General features: G+C 43.8%; 1 protein-coding gene and 2 pseudogenes across 1 annotated transcript in view; all 3 read right to left on the reverse strand.

Annotated features, from left to right (window-relative positions):
* MATCAP2 (microtubule associated tyrosine carboxypeptidase 2) overlaps positions 1-20949 on the reverse strand; it is a 169649-nt gene that overhangs the window by 129800 nt on the left and 18900 nt on the right. Inside the window, exon 2 of the mRNA XM_063922507.1 lies at positions 17445-17546. Within this exon, the coding sequence (XP_063778577.1) occupies positions 17445-17546 (102 nt within the window). The remainder of the gene's footprint in view (positions 1-17444; positions 17547-20949) is intronic.
* Positions 8172-8291, reverse strand: LOC134929727 (5S ribosomal RNA; annotated as a pseudogene).
* Positions 8398-8517, reverse strand: LOC134931632 (5S ribosomal RNA; annotated as a pseudogene).

Raw genomic sequence — 20949 nt, forward strand, 5'->3', positions numbered from 1 at the left:
GCACCACTCCAAAGGCGTACCTAGAGTCCGTGTATATATTAGCTGACTTACCTTTGGCCAACTCACATGCTCTGGTCAGTGCGACCAGCTCAGCGACTTGTGCTGAGTGCGGTGGGCCAAGGGGTTCAGCTTCTATAATACCTTCGTCATCTACAACTGCGTATCTGGTACACAGGTCTTCCGATTCCGTCTGTCTGTGGCAACTCCCGTCAGTGTAGAAGGTAAAGTCTACTCCCTCCAGTGGGTTGTCACTGATGTCAGGTCTCGCAGTGAAAGTTTGGCTCAGGTATTCCATACAATCATGCGTATCAGTGTCTGCACTAAATCCTCCTTCACCATCGTTCTCATCCTCCACCCTTTGTGCATGACCAGGCACACTTGGCAAGTAGGTTGCAGGATTTAGTGAGCTGCATCTCTTAATGGTGATGTTTACAGGGGCCATCAGTGATAATTCCCACTTTGTAAACCGAACAGATGAGACATGTCTGTTTTGGGCGGAGTTTAGTAAGGCTGATACGGCATGAGGTGTATGGATGGTCAAGTCGTGTCCTAACACTATGTCCTCGCTTTTACTTACCAGCAAAGCTATCGCTGCAACACTTCGCAAGCAAGTGGGGAGAGACCATGCTACAGTGTCCAACTGTGCACTGTAGTAGGCTACCAGTCTGCTGGCATCACCATGTCTCTGTGTTAAGACTCCTGCTGCACACCCAGCACTTTCAGTACCGTACAATTCAAAGGGCTTCTCATAACGCAGGTGCTTGTGATAAACACTGTTTTAGTCTCTCAAACGCCAGTTCGGACTCATCTGTGTGAGAGATCCGTTCTGGTTTGTTCGAAGAGACCATTTCTTGCAAAGGTAGTGCCAGTATGGAGAACCCTGGAATCCAGTTCCGACAGTACCCACACATTCCGAGGAAAGTGCGGATCTATTGCTGAGTTTGTGGCAGAGTCATGTCGTGAATCGCCTGTATTCTATCAGCGGTCAGGTGCCTAAATCCTTGCGTCAAGCAGTGTCCCAAGTATTTAACCCTGGTCCGGCACAACTGCAACTTATCCTTTGAAACCTTGTGCCATGTCTAGGAGAGGTGAAACAGAAGTTGTTTAGTATCTGCCAAGGACGACTCGAGTGAGTCAGAACACAACAACAAGTCATCAACATATTGTATTAGCACTGACCCACTCTCAGGTTGAAAAGATTGCAAACAGTCATGTAAGGCCTGGGAGAAAATACTCGGGCTGTCAATGAAACCTTGGGGAGATGAGTCCAGGTGTACTGTACTCCCCTGTAAGTGAAAGCAAAGAGGTATTGACTGTCAGGGTGAAGAGGGACAGAAAAGAAGGCAGAACAGAGATCAATGACAGTGAAGAATTTTGAGGTAGAGGGAATTTGCATGAGGGTGACCGCTGGATTGGGCACTACGGGGAATTGGCTCTCATCTATCTTGTTTATCCCCCTTAGATCCTGCACTAGCCTGTAACCCCTCCTCCCACTCTTTTTTACAGGGAAAATGGTACTATTGGCGGTGCTGGACGTCCTGACTAGGATGCCCTGCTGTAGCAGCCGCTCTATGACGGGGTACACTCCTAATTCTACCTCTGGCTTCAGAGGATACTGGGGAATTTTTTGAGCTATCCTGCCATCTTTTACTTGTACTGCTACTGGGGCTACATTCGCCATCAATCCAGTGTCCTGTCCATCTTTGGTCCAAAGGGAACCCGGTATTTGTGAGATCATTTCCTCTACCTGCGATGGAAACGTGTCTATAACAGTAGAGTGCAACATTAGCCTTTGACGGGTGTCTAATATATCTTGCACTTATTGCGCATGGCTCTCAGGTACATCTAAGAACACACCCTCAGGAGTACAGTATATGACACAACTCATTTTACACAACAAATCTCTGCCGAGTAGATTAGTCAGAGCCGATGCAGCCAGCAGAAAGGATTTTTTTTTTTGTCTGCAAGGGCCCTATCGTAATCTCTGCAGGTCTACTCAAAGGGTACTGTTGCACTGTTCCTGTTACTCCCATTGCCGAAATTGTTTTACCCATGGTTTTTACACCTGCTGTAGAATTCAACACTGACCTGGCTGCCCCTGTATCTACAAGAAAGTGGTACACCAGCTACATCAATCATGACCTCAGGTTCACTACCAAGGCTAGCAATCAATTTCACTGGCTGTAGACTACAGGCGTGGCCTAACCTCTATTGTGTAGTGGGACCTTCCCGCAGCGCATTGGCAGCTACGATATGTGAGGGGGATAACTGTGAGTTTTTTTTGGGGGGTCTGCCATTCCCTCCTGGGTGGGTACCTCCGCGTTTCCCCTCTATGCGGCTCGTAGTCCCTTCTATGTGGTCCCTGGTCCCAACTATGTGTATTGTAGCGTGGTTCGTATTCAGGTCTAGGGGGTCTGTATATGTTATGTGTCCCTTTACTTCTACAATCCCTCGCAAAATGTCCTCCCTTCTGGCAATAAAAACATACTATTGACCGTGACTTACCATCAGGGGTCTGGGGTTTTGGCTGATGGGACTTTCCTGTAAGTGCCTGTATACTTACCGTCATCAGCTTATCCCCTTGCGACTCCTTGTGTTTACTGATGTTACGATCATGCTCAATAGCAGACTCTCTCAACGCAGCCACCGAGATACCTCTCCTTTTAGGTAGAGAGTTTGCACTCTTGTCCTCAGTGCCTCCTTTAATCCGTCCATTAACACAGAGACAGCTACCTCCCTGTGATTGGCATTCTCCTTAATATCCTCGATCCCAGTGTATCTAGCCATTTCCTGCAGTGCTCTATGGAAATACTCGGATGCCATTTCACCTTCCTTTTGTCTTATGGAGAAGATTTTATTCCATTTAACAACAGTAGGGAAATACACTCCTAATTGCAGGTTGAGTTGCCGTACATTCTCCTGATTGTACTCATCAGTGAGAGGCACCTCTGCATCTAATTTACAATCCGTTATGAATTTTGGGATGTCAATATCTGAGGGTAAACACACCGGTAGCACTGTTTGCCAATCTTTATTTGTGGGCTCATGGGCGTTACCTAATTCTTTAATGAATTTCTGGCATCCGACTAGATCTTTTCTGGGATAGGGGAATTCTGACATAATTGACCTTAACTCTGCTCGGGACCAAGGACAATGCATTGCAATGTTCCTGATGGGAGTTACTCCCTATCAGTTCTCCCATTGGGAACTGCAATCATCCTGACAGGATTTAATTCAACTATATCATTTTGGTTTGATTCTATAATATGGGGAGTTATTGTCTCTGCATAGTGTATGGTGCCGTACTTACCAGTGGACACAACCTCACTCACCCCTCCGCTGGGGGGTATCGCTACTACTCTTGGTGGTTGGGCCGTGCCCACCTGGGTATTCTGTATGGTGGCTGCTAGAGAGAGTGCTGGGCTCATTCTCCTCCTCACAATCCTGGGGAAAATTTAGAATGGGATACAACTGGCAAGGGTTAGGGTCTGCCTTGATAAAGGAACCTTGTGTGTTCCGAAACGCGTTGGAAACATCCCCCGTTTGGACGGTCTCACCATCATCTGGACCAGAGGAGTGATACCTGCCGGAGTTAGGACTTTAAGATCTGGGAGCAAATGCAGGGCAAGTCCGGACTTCCCTGCATAAATTATCACCTGCAGCTCCCCTACGTATATCCTCGGTAGGACTCCTTCCTTATATCACATTGTGCCTGGTGTGATATTTTATTAGTTGTATTTTATTAGTTGTATGGTTTTTAGGTTATTAAAGTGTGCATTTGTTTACATATTTGACTACAATATCCTATGTCAGCAATTGGGTAGCGCCACATTCAATACTCAACCTACGTATTTCTATATTCACTGAAGTGGGGTAGGGTACCCCATGTATGTATTGAACGGCTTGCTTATACCCAAGTGAAGCGCTATAGGTACACTGTCACCCCAAATACATTGTCACATTGATGTTAGGGTCTCCTGCCCTGTGCTGCCACGTCGTCATGGCAACCGGGAGACAAGTGCTAGCGGAGTAACCTGAGCGCAGCTGATACTCCGGTTCGGGTCTTTTGCTGTGCAGTGGTTATAGGCTCTGTGCACGGCAGGGGATCCGGTGCTGGTTTTTGTGCTCACAGTCTGTGAGGTCTGAGTGGGGCGTGGACAGCACCTGCTTTATAAGGCCTCTTCTCAGTTTAAGCAGATGCTGCTGAATCTTTGTTGGTTAGTCAGTTCCTGAAAGTTAGCCAGTACTGTGTAGCTTTGTATTTGTTTGTTGCTTACTGCAAATAGGCCTGGGGATTTGGTATTACACTCTGCCAATCCAGACCTAGCAGTAAGACTGGAGTCAGTCGTTTAGCTTGCTGGAGTTCTGTTACTACTCTGTGAACTTAGCAAGTTTGCGGCTGTATTCTAAGACTTGCCTGTCTAATCCTGTCTCACTGTGCTAGGTGTCAGGGGTCAGTTTAGTGGCAGTAAGCTGAACCTGTGCACTGCAAGTGAGAATTAGGATTGTGGAGACTCTCCTTGTGTCTATCATTCCATCTCTGACCAAGGAGTTTACTGCCACACCCGTTGGTAACCCTTTAGGGTTTTGCTGTTGCCCTTAGCAACAGCATTTCGGGTTCTCTACGTATTAAAACACAACATCTTGCTTTTCCCATCTAAGCATTTCTAATACAAGGGAGATACCCAGTTCCTTAGCCTCTGGGCTTCTCTGTTCACTTTGTGTGTATTTTGTTACCCTATCACCTTCTGTGTACATTATGTCATATTCCCCAGTCTGTCTGTGAGTCCATTTGTTTTGCATACCTATCCGTTCATACACCAGTACATTCCTGCAGGCACTGGTGTGCATAACAATTGATTAATCACTTTCTTATCCTTTACCAATGCACCATTGTTTGTAGCCAATTTCTCCCCGTCACCATATGGCGGTGGTGGTGCACTCGCAATCGCTTTCCCGCTAGGTTTGGAACTTGCTGTGTGAGCCAGTTCCCTTTGCAATTCCCCCTCTTGCTGCCACAAATTTAAACAGTCTGCATGTCTGATCCTTTGTTTTCTAGATTTGATCAGACATATTGTAATCCTTATGTTCTGCAATACCTCTGATTCAAAGCTGCCCACCCTAGGGAATGATGCCCTATCTTCAGCAGTCATACGCACCCATTCATTGCAAAAAGCCTCGGTGTGTGGACCACATTTCTCACACATAATAAACCGCGGCTCTCCAGCCTGAACCCTGGCTATCAAACGACCACCGCTTGTGCAATTGGATCCCATCGCGGACTTTTTGCTTGCTAACGCAATCCCCAATGCACAACACAAATAGACGGTGAAAGGCACCTAGCGCTTTCACTCGCTCCTTCTCCGCTGACGTACCACGACTCACTCCAATAGTGACCACCGCGTACCCAGTGAGGACCCTAACTGGTTTCTATTCACTGGAACTTTTAGGAATAACTTACCATTTCCAGTGAATATCTACCGTTGAAGATTTTCCTGAGAGAGACCAGCGAAAACTTCCCTTTTTGACGTACACAAATCACGCTTGCGTATGCTCTACACGGCGCTAATGATACCACGGTTTGCGCAAAAGCTCGCAAAAATAGTATCATGTTGCGCCACGTATCGCACGTACAAACGCGTGGCCCAATCGCACAGCGTATAGGTACTTGTTATCTATCCGCCCTACGACCACTGGAGTCGAATACACAAGCTGCGCTCCTCAGCCGAAGCGTAACACAAAACCTTTACTTCAATTCACAATTCTATACTTCTCAATGCACAATTCTATATCACACTCCTCTGCAAATCTCCTCACGATTTGCGTATTTCTCTATGTATTAACGTAAGTCAGCCGCCCCACGCCACCAAGCCTCCGCTTACTTAGTGTCACCTACTGGATCCCGAATTCCGGGGTTCGACAACCGTTCACTCCTACTTTCACTCACTCAAATACACAATTGTTTTTCTTTTCTGTACAGAAAATATCACTCCCTGTGACCGGCTACTTTACCCCAGAGGTAGTACAGTTTAAACAAAATATTATATTAATCTGCTCTTGAAATCGGATAGTTATGTGCTATTGTATTAAAAAATACTATCCTGCCTTTACTTGAACAACTATCGCGTGATTTGTACTTTGCGTCCGCAAACCTACGCAACTTTGCGTAACCACGCGACCGTGCGTGCCTTTACACCACATGTGCGCTCCTGTATTTTGTCCGTACCACGTGTACAAACGTGCGTCCGCAACTCAATAAACCACACAATCTCTATAAATGTGAGCAATACAAACTACTATCGCTCACTAACACAACACACAATTGTTTCCATATAAACCTAAGCGACCAGGCCGGAGCTGCGTTTTATGTTTTACGATTACACCCTTAACACACTATTTCAAATATATTCTATATAACAAATAAATGTATCCAATTTCACACAGATCTATAATGACTGTAATAAGCTACGGCAAGCGTCACCCGGTCCCTGTCCTCGGTCAATCAAGATAGATGACTTTCAGAGAATGTGTGGCCGGCCAGGCAGCTTGCCTTTTTATACATTTGTCCATTTCATGATACAATAGAAACTGTAATCTCTTCACCCATAGGTCACAGGGCTGGTCATTTACAGTACAGGAGGGGTCATAGGTCGGTTTGAATAGGTGGGCGATGCCTGGCTCAGGTGCACTTGCAGATGGTCTCCACTGGGTTCCCGCCGAATATCAAAGTACAGTAAATACAGTGTAATATTAATATTCTGTTCCTGCGCATATCTATGCGCAGGAGCGTGATATCTTCAGCAAACTGCTACCGGAATATTGCTCTTAAAATACTGTACAACTGGATACCAAACACTACCTCCTAACCTAATTCTGTCCCTTCATATCCTGTAAAGGTGAATTCCTTTGTTACTGTACCTTTTAAGCAAGTGTAACTCGCTGGTGTGGTGCATGTAGGCTATGTGTAAATCGTGCACTATGTGGATTAAAATAAGAATTTACTTACCGATAATTCTATTTCTCGTAGTCCGTAGTGGATGCTGGGAACTCCGTAAGGACCATGGGGAATAGCGGCTCCGCAGGAGACAGGGCACAAAAGTAAAAGCTTTAGGACTACCTGGTGTGCACTGGCTCCTCCCCCTATGACCCTCCTCCAAGCCTCAGTTAGGATACAGTGCCCGGACGAGCGTACACAATAAGGAAGGATATTGAATCCCGGGTAAGACTCATACCAGCCACACCAATCACACCGTACAACCTGTGATCTGGACCCAGTTAACAGCATGATAACAGAGGAGCCTCTGAAAAGATGGCTCACAACAATAATAACCCCGATTTTTGTAACAATAACTATGTACAAGTATTGCAGACAATCCGCACTTGGGATGGGCGCCCAGCATCCACTACGGACTACGAGAAATAGAATTATCGGTAAGTAAATTCTTATTTTCTCTGACGTCCTAGTGGATGCTGGGAACTCCGTAAGGACCATGGGGATTATACCAAAGCTCCCAAACGGGCGGGAGAGTGCGGATGACTCTGCAGCACCGAATGAGAGAACTCCAGGTCCTCCTCAGCCAGGGTATCAAATTTGTAGAATTTAGCAAACGTGTTTTCCCCTGACCAAGTAGCTGCTCGGCAAAGTTGTAAAGCCGAGACCCCTCGGGCAGCCGCCCAAGATGAGCCCACTTTCCTTGTGGAATGGGCTTTTACAGATTTTGGCTGTGGCAGGCCTGCCACAGAATGTACAGAAAAAAGTGTTTAGAAAGTAGACTCTTTTTTGGGAGCACTCTAATTCAGAGGGTAGAAATATAATTAATTAATTAATACTGGTAAAACCATTTTTATTAGATTATACATTAAAAAATATTTTTAGGAGTATTTGCGTGAAAAATTAGAAGCTTTGCGAAAATATAAAACACATTATAATTGGTACGTGATATCCGTATCACAGTGTATCGGTTGCCGGAAATTAATGACTGTGGTTACAGAGTTCATACATCATTGCACATTAAGATTTATGTAATGTATGACCATCATTTATTCAGCAAGTATCCATTGTGGATTACAGTAGATGCTGAGAATTAAATCATAGGTCATATGAAAGTCAGGTGCCCCGTAGTATGTATATATGTAATTATATATGGGTGACACTTTCTAGGGGAGTCAATTTATTGCAGTACCAGGGTGTTCAGAGGTGGTCTCCCATCCTAGTACTAACCCGGCCTTTCACTGCTTAGCTTCCAAGGTCAGAAGAGATTGGGCATCTCCAGTGATGTATGACCGCAAATATTGTACTCTCCCTCTAAGATCACCAAAAAATGTGCAGCCACTTTGTTATAGGAGTTCCAAAGTGCCCAATGTTTTGGGTGTGGATGGCAATATAGGGGAGTAAAATTGTTGCAGTACCTGGGTGTTCAAAGGTGGTCACCCATCCTTTTACTGACCCGGCCTTTCACTGCTTAGCTTCCAAGATCGGAAGAGATTGGGCATTTCCAGTGAGGTATGACCGCAAATATTATACTCACCCTCCTCAATCATCCAAAAAATTATATTATAATTGTCAAAAAGTAGCAAGTTATATATACATAAGGTGCAATAAAAAATTGGGATAATATGTAGCCACCTGGCTTATTCACCCTGTAACAATCAGCCACAGGTAACAATATACACATGAGTGAAGGTCTATTGTGTGGGTATAATTTCTAAACACCACATAATGTCCACAATTAGGACTGGCCCATCACTCCATATATACATAAGGTGCAATAAAAAATTGGGATAATATGTAGCCACCTGGCTTATTCACCCTGTAACAATCAGCCACGGGTAACAATATACACATGAGTGAAGGTCTATTGTGTGGGTATAATTTCTAAACACCACACAATGTCCACAATTAGGACTGGCCCATCACTCCAGAAAAAGCCCTAAGAACGCCATAAACGGTCGGACCACAAATAATTTTATAGGTGCAGGATATAATTATGCTGCACAGAGATGGGTTAATTTGTGGTATACCCTATTCGCACTTGACCAAGCAATAGATTAGAGGTGCCTGATGCATAGAGCCTCTAATGAATACCTGCATGTATTGTGGAAAAGCAGGCTAGAAATAGGTGCTTATTATTCGTTTGCACATGTGTTGATGTGCTTGAGCATAATATGTTCAAAGTTCTGAGCATTTGCTGCAATTAGCCATTCTTATATTTCAAAAGGAAAAGAAAACAGTCAGTGATAATTGTAGAATTGATATCAGCTTGCTATTGATGTCTATAGCTAATGAGGAATTTCCCAATTGAAGGCCTTGATACTGGAGGTATACAATCCATATGGTATTGCTAATTGGGACAATTGATCCTATGTTGTTCTTTAGCATAGTATGATGATAAGACTGATAACTAAATTGTCACTTGTGGTAGCTGCTGTTAATTCACAGAAAGGAGGGAAGAAAGAAAAGAGAAGAGTGAAAAGAGAAACTTTTTTTGTTTGCTGACAGGCTCTTGTCAGTGCAGATTGCAGTGAAAAAAGGGCAGGGTATACGATACCAGCTCCGGACTGGGTAGTGTCCCTGTTGGACCCGACTCCTGCCGTGCCCGTGCTCCTAAGGTTTCAGGGGCTGCAATGGCGTGTGGTCGAGGTCTCCTCGTTCAGAGGACGGAGCTTGCGGCCGTTTCCATGGTGATCGTTCTCGGGATTCCGGCTAGTGCGATCACGTGTGCGCATCACGTGATCGCTGTACTTCCTCCTGACGTACGTTTCGCATTCAGTGCTTGATCACAGGATGTGCTGTATTAGCAGAGAGTTACAGTTTTTAAACGAGAGTGTTGGTGATTGATTGGACCAGTAGTTAATTAGCTCTGAGTCAGCCCACATAGGATCATTTGATTGCATGATTATGGATAATGGATGTTCCTTATAAAATGGCAATTAAAGATGTTTGATCAAAATAGTATACGTAGTGATCTAATTAGGATAAATGAATAATAATGATGTTATGCCATTTGTTATCTTAATAGGCTAATTTGTGTGGCAGTACATAATATGTAATAAATTTGTTATATTGCTATGCTGCATGTAATGAATTATATAGGTACTAATTGATTCCAATTCTAGTGTGTGTGTTATTCATTACGTATATAGGCTTGTTATATTGGCCCAGGATTGAGTGAAAAATAGTATTGTTATGATTATATGTTTAGGAGAAAAAGAAAGAGAAGATAGTGTAGTGGGTTGAAGTGTAGTAATTTAAAATTAATTAATAAGGGGTGTGAGTTATGATGAATATAATATAGTGTATGTGGGGTCGTGAATTAAAAATTGAAAAGAGGTATGGGGAAAGTGGCACTAATAAGGAGTAACATAGAGTATAGGTGAAATGAAATAGAAGAAATAGTGCGTATAACTGGGTGAAATGTGTATGACTAAATTATGATAAAATGATGGTGTTGGCAAGTGTGTTAATTTATGTGAAATGCGAGGGCATATTAAAAAATGACATGAAGAGCCCATAAAAACTAAATTGATAATCAGATTAATTCGGGTTGAGTGGATAAGAAAGTGCATATGTTAAACTGGACTGGTGAATGCAATGTGTGCAAATGATGTGTTTGAATGAATAGGTATGCTAAGAAGATGATGGTGGATTTTGATACTTATTGCCATAAATAATGTTAAAAATAAAAATAAAAAGTTTCAGTTCAAAAATACTCCATAATTTATGTTTTCATTCATCCCTGCTGGATGAGTGGAACCGAGCTTGAAAATCCACTCACTTTCTTTTCTAAGTAAACTTTCGGTGAGATTACCGCCTCGGATCCCGAGTCTTATCCTCTCCAAGCCAAAAACTTTTAATTCCTCCCACTTGCTTTCATGATATGTGTGGAAATGACGGGCGACAGATGTTAGTTGTTTCATCTTGGCTTTATCTGAGGCGGCATTGCGAATGGATCCTATATGCTCTAGAATCCGCTGTTTGAGAGGACGCGTTGTCATGCCTATATACTTTTGGTTACACCTGCATCTGAGGCAGTAAATGACCCCTTCAGTTAGACAGTTCATATAGTCCAAGATCTGTATCCTTTCCCCATATTTATATCGGAGCACCACTGAAAGCAACAACCAGGTGGGGCCAAGATTGACTATCCATACCCCTTGTTGCTATATCTAGAAGCAATTCGAGATAATTCAGTTTTTCAGAGGCTACTAATTATACTACTAATCTATTTGAGGACTTGTGCGGTTCCCAAAAACTCCCCTTTTTTTTTTTTTTTTTCTGCCACAGAATGTGCAAGCTGAATTGTACTACAAATCCAACGAGCAATAGTCTGCTTAGAAGCAGGAGCACCCAGCTTGTTGGGTGCATACAGGATAAACAGCGAGTCAGATTTTCTGACTCCAGCCGTCCTGGAAACATATATTTTCAGGGCCCTGACTACGTCCAGCACCTTGGAGTCCTCCAAGTCCCTAGTAGCCGCAGGCACCACAATAGGCTGGTTCAAGTGAAATGCTGAAACCACCTTAGGGAGAAATTGAGGACGAGTCCTCAATTCTGCCCTGTCCGTATGAAAAATTAGGTAAGGGCTTTTATAGGATAAAGCCGCCAATTCTGAGACACGCCTGGCTGAAGCCAGGGCTAACAGCATTACCACCTTCCATGTGAGATATTTTAAGTCCACAGTGGAAAGTGGTTCAAACCAATGTGATTTTAGGAATCCCAAAACTACATTGAGATCCCAAGGTGCCACTGGAGGCACAAAAGGAGGTTGTATATGCAGTACCCCCTTGACAAACGTCTGTACTTCAGGAACTGAAGCCAGTTCTTTTTGGAAGAAAATCGACAGGGCCGAAATCTGAACCTTAATGGACCCTAATTTTAGGCCCATAGACAGTCCTGTTTGCAGGAAATGCAGGAAACGACCCAGTTGAAATTCCTCTGTAGGGGCCTTCCTGGCCTCGCACCACGCAACATATTTACGCCAAATACGGTGATAATGTTGTACGGTTACATCCTTCCTGGCTTTGATCAGGGTAGGGATGACTTCATCCGGAATGCCTTTTTCCTTCAGGATCCGGCGTTCAACCGCCATGCCGTCAAACGCAGCCGCGGTAAGTCTTGGAAGAGACAGAGTCCCTGCTGGAGCAGGTCCTTTCTTAGAGGTAGAGGCCACGGGTCCTCTGTGAGCATCTCTTGAAGTTCCGGGTACCAAGTCCTTCTTGGCCAATCCGGAGCCACGAGTATAGTCCTTACTCCTCTCCTTCTTATGATCCTCAGTACCTTGGGTATGAGAGGCAGAGGAGGGAACACATACACTGACTGGTACACCCATGGTGTTACCAGAGCGTCCACAGCTATTGCCTGAGGGTCCCTCGACCTGGCGCAATACCTGTCTAGTTTTTTGTTGAGGCGGGACGCCATCATGTCCACCTTTGGTTTTTCCCAACGGTTCACAATCATGTGGAAGACTTCTGGGTGAAGTCCCCACTCCCCCGGGTGGAGGTCGTGTCTGCTGAGGAAGTCTGCTTCCCAGTTGTCCACTCCTGGAATGAACACTGCTGACAGTGCTATCACATGATTTTCTGCCCAGCGAAGAATCCTTGCAACTTCTGTCATTGCCCTCCTGCTTCTTGTGCCGCCCTGTCTGTTTATGTGGGCGACTGCCGTGATGTTGTCCGACTGGATCAGCACCGGCTGACCCTGAAGCAGAGGTCTTGCTAGGCTCAGAGCATTGTAGATCGCTCTTAGCTCCAGGATATTTATGTGAAGTGATGTCTCCAGGCTTGACCACAAGCCCTGGAAATTTCTTCCCTGTGTGACTGCTCCCCAGCCTCTCAGGCTGGCATCCGTGGTCACCAGGACCCAGTCCTGAATGCCGAATCTGCGGCCCTCTAGAAGATGAGCACTCTGCAACCACCACAGGAGAGACACTCTTGTCCTTGGAGACAAGATTATCCGCTGATGCATCTGAAGATGCGACCCGGACCATTTGTCTAGCAGATCCCACTGGAAGGTTCTTGCGTGGAATCTGCCGAATGGGATTGCTTCGTAAGAAGCCACCATTTTTCCCAGAACCCTTGTGCATTGATGCACTGAGACTTGGCCTGGTTTTAGGAGCTTTCTGACTAGTTCAGATAACTCCCTGGCTTTCTCCTCCGGGAGAAACACCTTTTTCTGGACTGTGTCCAGGATCATCCCTAGGAATAGAAGTCGTGTCGTCGGGATCAGCTGCGATTTTGGAATATTGAGAATCCAACCGTGCTGGCGCAGCACTATCTGAGATAGTGCTACCCCGACTTCCAACTGTTCCCTGGATCTTGCCCTTATCAGGAGATCGTCCAAGTAAGGGATAACTAAAACTCCCTTCCTTCGAAGGAGTATCATCATTTCGGCCATTACCTTGGTAAAGACCCGGGGTGCCGTGGACAATCCAAACGGCAGCGTCTGAAACTGATAGTGACAGTTCTGTACCACAAACCTGAGGTACCCTTGGTGAGAAGGGTAAATTGGGACGTGTAGGTAAGCATCTTTGATGTCCAGAGACACCATATAGTCCCCTTCTTCCAGGTTTGCAATCACTGCTCTGAGTGACTCCATCTTGAATTTGAACCTTTGTATGTAAGTGTTCAAGGATTTCAGGTTTAAAATTGGTCTCACCGAGCCGTCCGGCTTCGGTACCACAAATAGTGTGGAATAGTACCCCTTTCCCTGTTGTAGGAGGGGTACCTTGATTATCACCTGCTGGGAATACAGCTTGTGAATGGCTTCCAATACTGCCTCCCTGTCTGAGGGAGACGTCGGTAAAGCAGACTTTAGAAAACGGCGAGGGGGAGACGTCTCGAATTCCAATTTGTACCCCTGAGATACCACCTGAAGGATCCAGGGGTCCACTTGCGAGTGGGCCCACTGCGCACTGAACTTCTTGAGACGGGCCCCCACCGTGCCTGAGTCAGCTTGTAAAGCCCCAGCGTCATGCTGAGGACTTTGCGGAGGCGGGAGAGGGCTTTTGTTCCTGGGAACTGGCTGTTTGTTGCAGTCTTTTTCCTCTCCCTCTGCCACGGGGCAGAAATGAGGCGCCTTTTGCCCGCTTGCCCTTATGGGGCCGAAAGGACTGCGCCTGATAGTATGGCGTCTTCTTAGGTTGAGAAGCTACCTGGGGTAAAAATGTGGATTTTCCAGCAGTTGCCGTGGCTACCAGGTCTGATAGACCTACCCCAAATAACTCATCCCCCTTATAAGGCAATACTTCCATGTGCCTTTTAGAATCCGCATCACCTGACCACTGCCGCGTCCATAAACCTCTTCTTGCAGAAATGGACAGCGCGCTAACTCTTGATGCCAGTCGGCAAATATCCCTCTGTGCATCACGCATATATAGAAATGCATCCTTCAAATGCTCTATAGTCAATAATATACTGTCCCTATCAAGGGTATCAATATTTTCAGTCAGGGAATCCGACCACGCCAGGCCCGCACTGCACATCCAGGCTGAGGCTATTGCTGGTCGCAGTATAACACCCGTGTGAGAGTATATACATTTTAGGATATTCTCCAGCTTTCTATCGGCAGGTTCCTTTAGGGCGGCCGTATGAGGAGAGGGTATTGCTACCTGTTTAGACAAGCGTGTGAGCGCTTTATCCACCCTAGGGGGTGTTTCCCAACGTGCCCTATCCTCTGGCGGGAAAGGGTACGATGCCAATAACCTTTTAGGAATTATCAGTTTTTTATCGGGGGAAACCCACGCCTCATCACACACTTCATTTAATTCCTCGGATACAGGAAAAACTACAGGCAGTTTTTTCTCACCAAACATAATACCCTTCTTAGTGGTACTTGTATTATCAGATATATGCAATACATTTTTCATTGCTTCAATCATGTAACGTGTGGCCCTAGTGGAAGTCACGTTTGTCTCCTCATCATCGACACTGGAGTCAGTATCCGTGTCTGTGTCTGCCATTTGAGGTAACGGGCGTTTTAAAGCCCCTGATGGCGTTTGAGACCCCTGGACAGGCACAAGCTGATTAGCCGGCTGTCTCATGTCGTCAACTGTCTGTCGTAAGGAGCTGACACTGTCACGCAGTTCCTTCCACAAGCTCATCCACTCAGGTGTCGACTCCCTAGGGGGTGACAACTGTATAATAGGCAATTGCTCCGCTTCCATCTCATTTTCCTCCTCAAACATGTCGACACAATCGTACCGACACACCGCACACACACAGGGAATGCTCTGATAGAGGACAGGACCCCACTAGCCCTTTGGGGAGACAGAGGGAGAGTATGCCAGCACACACCAGAGCGCTATATATATACATACAGGAATGCCACTATCAAGTGTGCTTTTCCTTTATAGCTGCTGTTAATATAAAACTGCGCCAAATTAGTGCCCCCCCTCTCTTTTTTACCCTTTTCTGTAGTGCAGGACTGCAGGGGAGAGTCAGGGAGACGTCCTTCCAGCGGAGCTGTGATGGAAAATGGCGACCGTGTGCTGAGGAGATAGGCTCCGCCCCCTTCTCGGCGGCCTTTTCTCCCGCTTTTTTGGTAATTCTGGCAGGGGTTAAAATACACCCATATAGCCCTGGGGGTTATATGTGGTGTATTTATGCCAGCCAAGGTGTTTTACATTGCTGCTCAGGGCGCCCCCCCTAGCGCCCTGCACCCTCAGTGACCGGAGTGTGAAGTGTGCCTGAGTAACAATGGCGCACAGCTGCAGTGCTGTGCGCTACCTTGTTGAAGACTGATGTCTTCTGCCGCCGATTTTTCCGGACCTTTTCTTGCTTCTGGCTCTGTAAGGGGGCCGGCGGCGTGGCTCCGGGACCGAGCTCCGAGGCTGGGCCTGTGTTCGGTCCCTCTGGAGCTAATGGTGTCCAGTAGCCTAAGAAGCCCAATCCACTCTGCACGCAGGTGAGTTCGCTTCTTCTCCCCTTAGTCCCTCGATGCAGTGAGCCTGTTGCCAGCAGGTCTCACTGAAAATAAAAAAACTAAAACTAAACTTTTCACTAAGAAGCTCAGGAGAGCCCCTAGTGTGCACCCTTCTCGGCCGGGCACAAAAATCTAACTGAGGCTTGGAGGAGGGTCATAGGGGGAGGAGCCAGTGCACACCAGGTAGTCCTAAAGCTTTTACTTTTGTGCCCAGTCTCCTGCGGAGCCGCTATTCCCCATGGTCCTTATGGAGTTCCCAGCATCCACTAGGACGTCAGAGAAATATGAAATGTGTCTGTGTGGCTTTTCCATGTGATTACAAATGATACCATAATTACTCATACAACACGCTAATACGCACCACCGCGTGAGCGGTCATACGCAACCTGCGAGTATGTGCACGCACGGCAGAACAAGTACGCGCACGGAGGACATCTGTGTGGTGTTTGTACTTGGTGCGTATGGCTGCAATATTTTTTACTTCGACAATTACCTCCCTTCATGATATGATTATATAGTGCTTCTAAGTATGGTGTAATCTGTGTTATTAATATTTTATAATATTCTGAGCTATATCCATCTGACCCTGGTGATTTATTATTTTTAAGGGATTTTATAGCTGTTATTATTTCCTCTTTTAATATCGTTGCCATTAATCTCTTTTTATCTTCCTCTGAAATGGTAGGCATATTCGCTTCCCTTAAATATCTTATTCCTCGTTCTGGATCCTCTTCCTGTTCTCCATATAGTTCTTTGTAATAATTTAAAAATATTTTGGTTATATCTTGTGTTTTATACACTGAGTTATCCTGATCTATTAACTGTACAATCTATGGTGATGTTCTTTGAATTCGAGCCATATTCGCCAGTAATCTACTTGATTTATTACTCCATTTATAATATCTATGTGTCTGTTCATCTAAATAAAGTTGTGCTTTTTCACTTCATAATGTGTCATATATTTTTTTCTTGGTTAAATATATTTGTCTGTTTTCTTCATTATTATTTTGTAACATTGTTTGATAGAATTTGACAATTCTTCACTACTTTGTTCCTTTGTTACTTTTTTTTATTCAATTGACTCTTCTGTGTCATGAATGAGATTATCTGTCCTCTTATTACTGGTTTTGATGCTGCACAGAACATTACTATATATTCTTTATGTACCATATTGTCCTGCTCATAGTTATTAAATTGTTCTACCAAATAATATTTAAACCCCTCAGACATTGCCATATATCCCGGAATCTCCAGTTGTATGAAAGCGTTCTTGGAGTTATTAATTGTAGATTAAACCATGTGGGGGCATGATCTGATATCATTATATTTTCTATCTGTGCCTTTTGTATCCTAGGTATTAATGTACTGCTTACCAGCCAGTAATCTATTCTATTTGATGAGTGGTGCAGGTGTGAATAAAATGTGTATTCCCTTTCTATTAGGTATAAATGTCTCCAAGGATCCACAAGTGAAAATAATTCTATCATTAATCGTAAAGTTGATGACGTGCTACCCCTCTGCTCACTTTTATATCCCGTCCTGTCTATTTCAGGTGCTTCGGTGGCGTTGAAATCTCCTCCGATCATTATTGCACCTTCTGCCCATTCCTGCAATTTCATATGTATATCTGCAAAAAAAACCCAAACATTATTAGTTCCTGTGGGGCATACAATGTTACTACTTCCAAATTTAATTTCACAAATAGAAACCTTCCTTCTTCATGTACTTTTATATCTATGATATCATATTTCAGTGTTTTATTAAATATAATCATAACCCCTCTTTTTTTCATATCAAAACAGGCAGTTTTGAATTCTCCGATCAAGTTATCTCTTAATATGTTGTTATCTCCTTTCTTCCAGTGTGTCTCCTGTATTACTGCTATGTCAGGTTTTAACCTTTTAAGTTCTTGTGTAATCTTTTTCCTTTACATTGGTGTATTCAGTCCTTCAACATTCCATGTTAAAAACTTGATATAGTTCTTTTTTTATGTTTTCTCCATTTTATAACACAGTACTCATTATACCCTATTATCTTTCTTTTCTATAGCCATGTTATATATAATCCTTCTCACACCCGTCCCGTCCCAGCAATTGGGTGTTATTTTTTCATATTTTCCAACATGATGGTTTACATGTACCTGTTTACTATCTATATCAGTGGTTTCAAAACTTTTTTGAATCACGGCGCCGTAGAATATCAGAATTTTTTTCACGGCACCCCTAGGCCAAAAATTTCGTATTGAGAAATTAAGAAAGAAATATTACATTAAGTAGATCGCGTTTATATGTCATCCTTAGGGTCAGTTGTGTGGTGAGGGACAAGATTTGCTTCTGTTTGGCCACATATTTTATGACTGGCAGCCACCAGCCCTGGTTTTACCTATTATACTGACCATGAATAATTTGAATTGGTCCTGGACCACCAACCCAGGGCACCCCTGCAAGTGTCCCGAGGCACCCCAGGGAGCCACGGCACACAGTTTGGGAACCTCTGATCTATATTATGTACCTTTTCACTCTTTCTAATATCATATAGTCTTGTTTTTTTTCTGCTTTTCCCCACCCTAGTGTGTGATATATATACAGGTTGAGTATCCCATATCCAAATATTCCGAAATACGGATTATTCCGAAATACGGAATTTTTTGAGTGAGAGTGAGATAGTGAATCCTTTGTTTTCTGATGGCTCAATGTACACAAACTTTGTTTAATACACAAAGTTATCAAAAATATTGTATTTAATGACCTTCAGGCTGTGTGTATAAGGTGTATATCAAACATATATGATTTGTGTGAATGTACACACACTTTGTTTAATGCACAAAGTTGTTAAAAATATTGTCTAAAATGACCTTCAGGCTGTGTGTATAAGGTGTATATGAAACACAAATGCATTCTGTGCTTAGACTTGGGTCCTATCACCATGATATCTCATTATGGTATGCAATTATTCCAAAATACGGAATAATCCGATATCCAAAATACGTCTGGTCCCAAGCATTTTGGATATGGGATACTCAACCTGTATTTTCAATTTTCTGCCTATTTTAACCTCAAGTTTTAGAACTATGCGATCTTTAAAGAAAGATATTATAAAAACCCCTATTAGCTGCAGGCATATACAAAACATATTTTGCCTGTTATTTAGATCACATTTCTCGTCTTTCTATTTTAGCAATCTTACACATTTTAAGTCTCCTTCCCACTAGTGGGAGGTGTCCCTTTAATTGAGTCCACGAAATTCTTCGCTAGTTTTGATTTTTCAAACATATGCTGTTTTCCATTAAACTCACTCTTAGTTTAGCTGGGTACATCAAAACAGATCTTATTCCCAGTTCATGCAGTGCCTTACATGCTGGTACAAACACCTTCCTTTTCATGGCCACTTGATGCAAAAAGTCTTGAAATATCAGTAGCCTTTGCCCTTGATACTCAATTCCTTTTGATCTTCTGTATGCCTCCATCAGTGTGACTTTGTCCATGTAGTTTAGGACTCTTAAGATCACTTGGCGTGGCCGTTGTGTTTCGGTTCTTTCTTGTCCTATACGGTGTACTCTTTCTATGGTCAATTAGCCGTTTAGGCCAGCACATTTTCATTCAGATGGGAGCCAGATTGTTACTCTATCATTTAGATCTTTTTGTTTCACTGCTTCTGGGAGTCCTACTATCCTCAAATTATTGCGCAATTTTTGTTTTCCATTTCTTCTATTTTTTCTTGTAGCGCCAGAATCTCAGATTGTTGTGATTTAAATGGATTTGTTTCCTTTTCATGCTCATTTTCTAGATTTGAGACACGTTGTTCTACTTCTTCTATTCTTTTCCCATGCTGTTTTAATTGTGCCAATATGGCATCCAGGGATTCTTTCACTCTTGCCAGTTTTTTTAATCTAATATGGGAGATATCAGTTCAAATATTTCTTGTACTTTAGCCACTGTATCCATTTTTGCCTTTTCTGGTGTTCTATCTTTATCTCCTTGATTTTTAGCTTGGCCTGGGGCTGGTGAGCTGGGTGGTGTCACTAGTGACATTGATTTATCCTTCACTCTTGCCATCTGGACTCTCTTGTTTTCTTTCTGTTGTTGTTTTGCCACGTATTTGTCCATTTTTTTCTAGCTTTTGTTAAGAGTTTTATGTCTTCGTGGCTATGACCAGCTTTCCTCACAGGCCGTCTTTCTTTCACTGCCATTGCATGGGCTTTCGCCTTTCTCTCCAATTATATGAAAAGCATATATCTCAGCAATCACTTAAGGCAGTTCGCATAAAGGTAGTTACTTTCGACTTGTACCCAGTTAACCATGGATTTTCAATAATATGATTTTCAGGTTTGAGCTTGACCTCTACACATATATAAATCACAGTGGGGGGTGGGGTATATGCTATTTCGCTGTACCTGTTCTCTTTCATATGCTAGTTGCAGTATATATCCCCAACCTTCACTGGTTTTAACGTCTCTCCCTAGGACAGCACTGGTCTGTCTAAGGCCAGCGTTCACCAGCTGTTTGTCTATGGAGAGGGGTCTGCTTATTGGCTGTGACCAGCTTTTCTCACAGACGGTCTTTCTTTCACTTCCACAGCATGGGCTTTCGCCTTTCTCTCCAATTACATGAATAACATATATATTTCAACAGTCACTTAAAGCAGTTCACATATGGGTAGCTGCTTTCGACTTGTACCTAGTTAACCAGAGATTTTCAATAATATAATTTTCAAGTTTGAGCATGCCTGTAAACAGATGTAGATCGCTGTGGGAAAGGGGGTCTATACTATTCCGCTTCTCTTACATATGCTAGCAGCAGGATATATCCCCAGTATTCACTGGTTTTAGAGTCTCACCCTAAAGCCACACCGATCACAAACTGTGGCTGCTACAAGCAGCATTCACCACCATCTGCTCACTTTTCTCTACTTAGCTCGCTTCTCCACCATCTAGAGCCTGCTAGGGTCTGTTTTCAATCATATATTTCTTCCCCGTCACCATATGCTTACTATGTCTCAACAGTACATACTTGGTGTATAATACGTGCAGG

This window comes from Pseudophryne corroboree, chromosome 5 (genome assembly GCF_028390025.1).
Source record: "Pseudophryne corroboree isolate aPseCor3 chromosome 5, aPseCor3.hap2, whole genome shotgun sequence".
NCBI classification, from domain to species: domain Eukaryota; kingdom Metazoa; phylum Chordata; class Amphibia; order Anura; family Myobatrachidae; genus Pseudophryne; species Pseudophryne corroboree.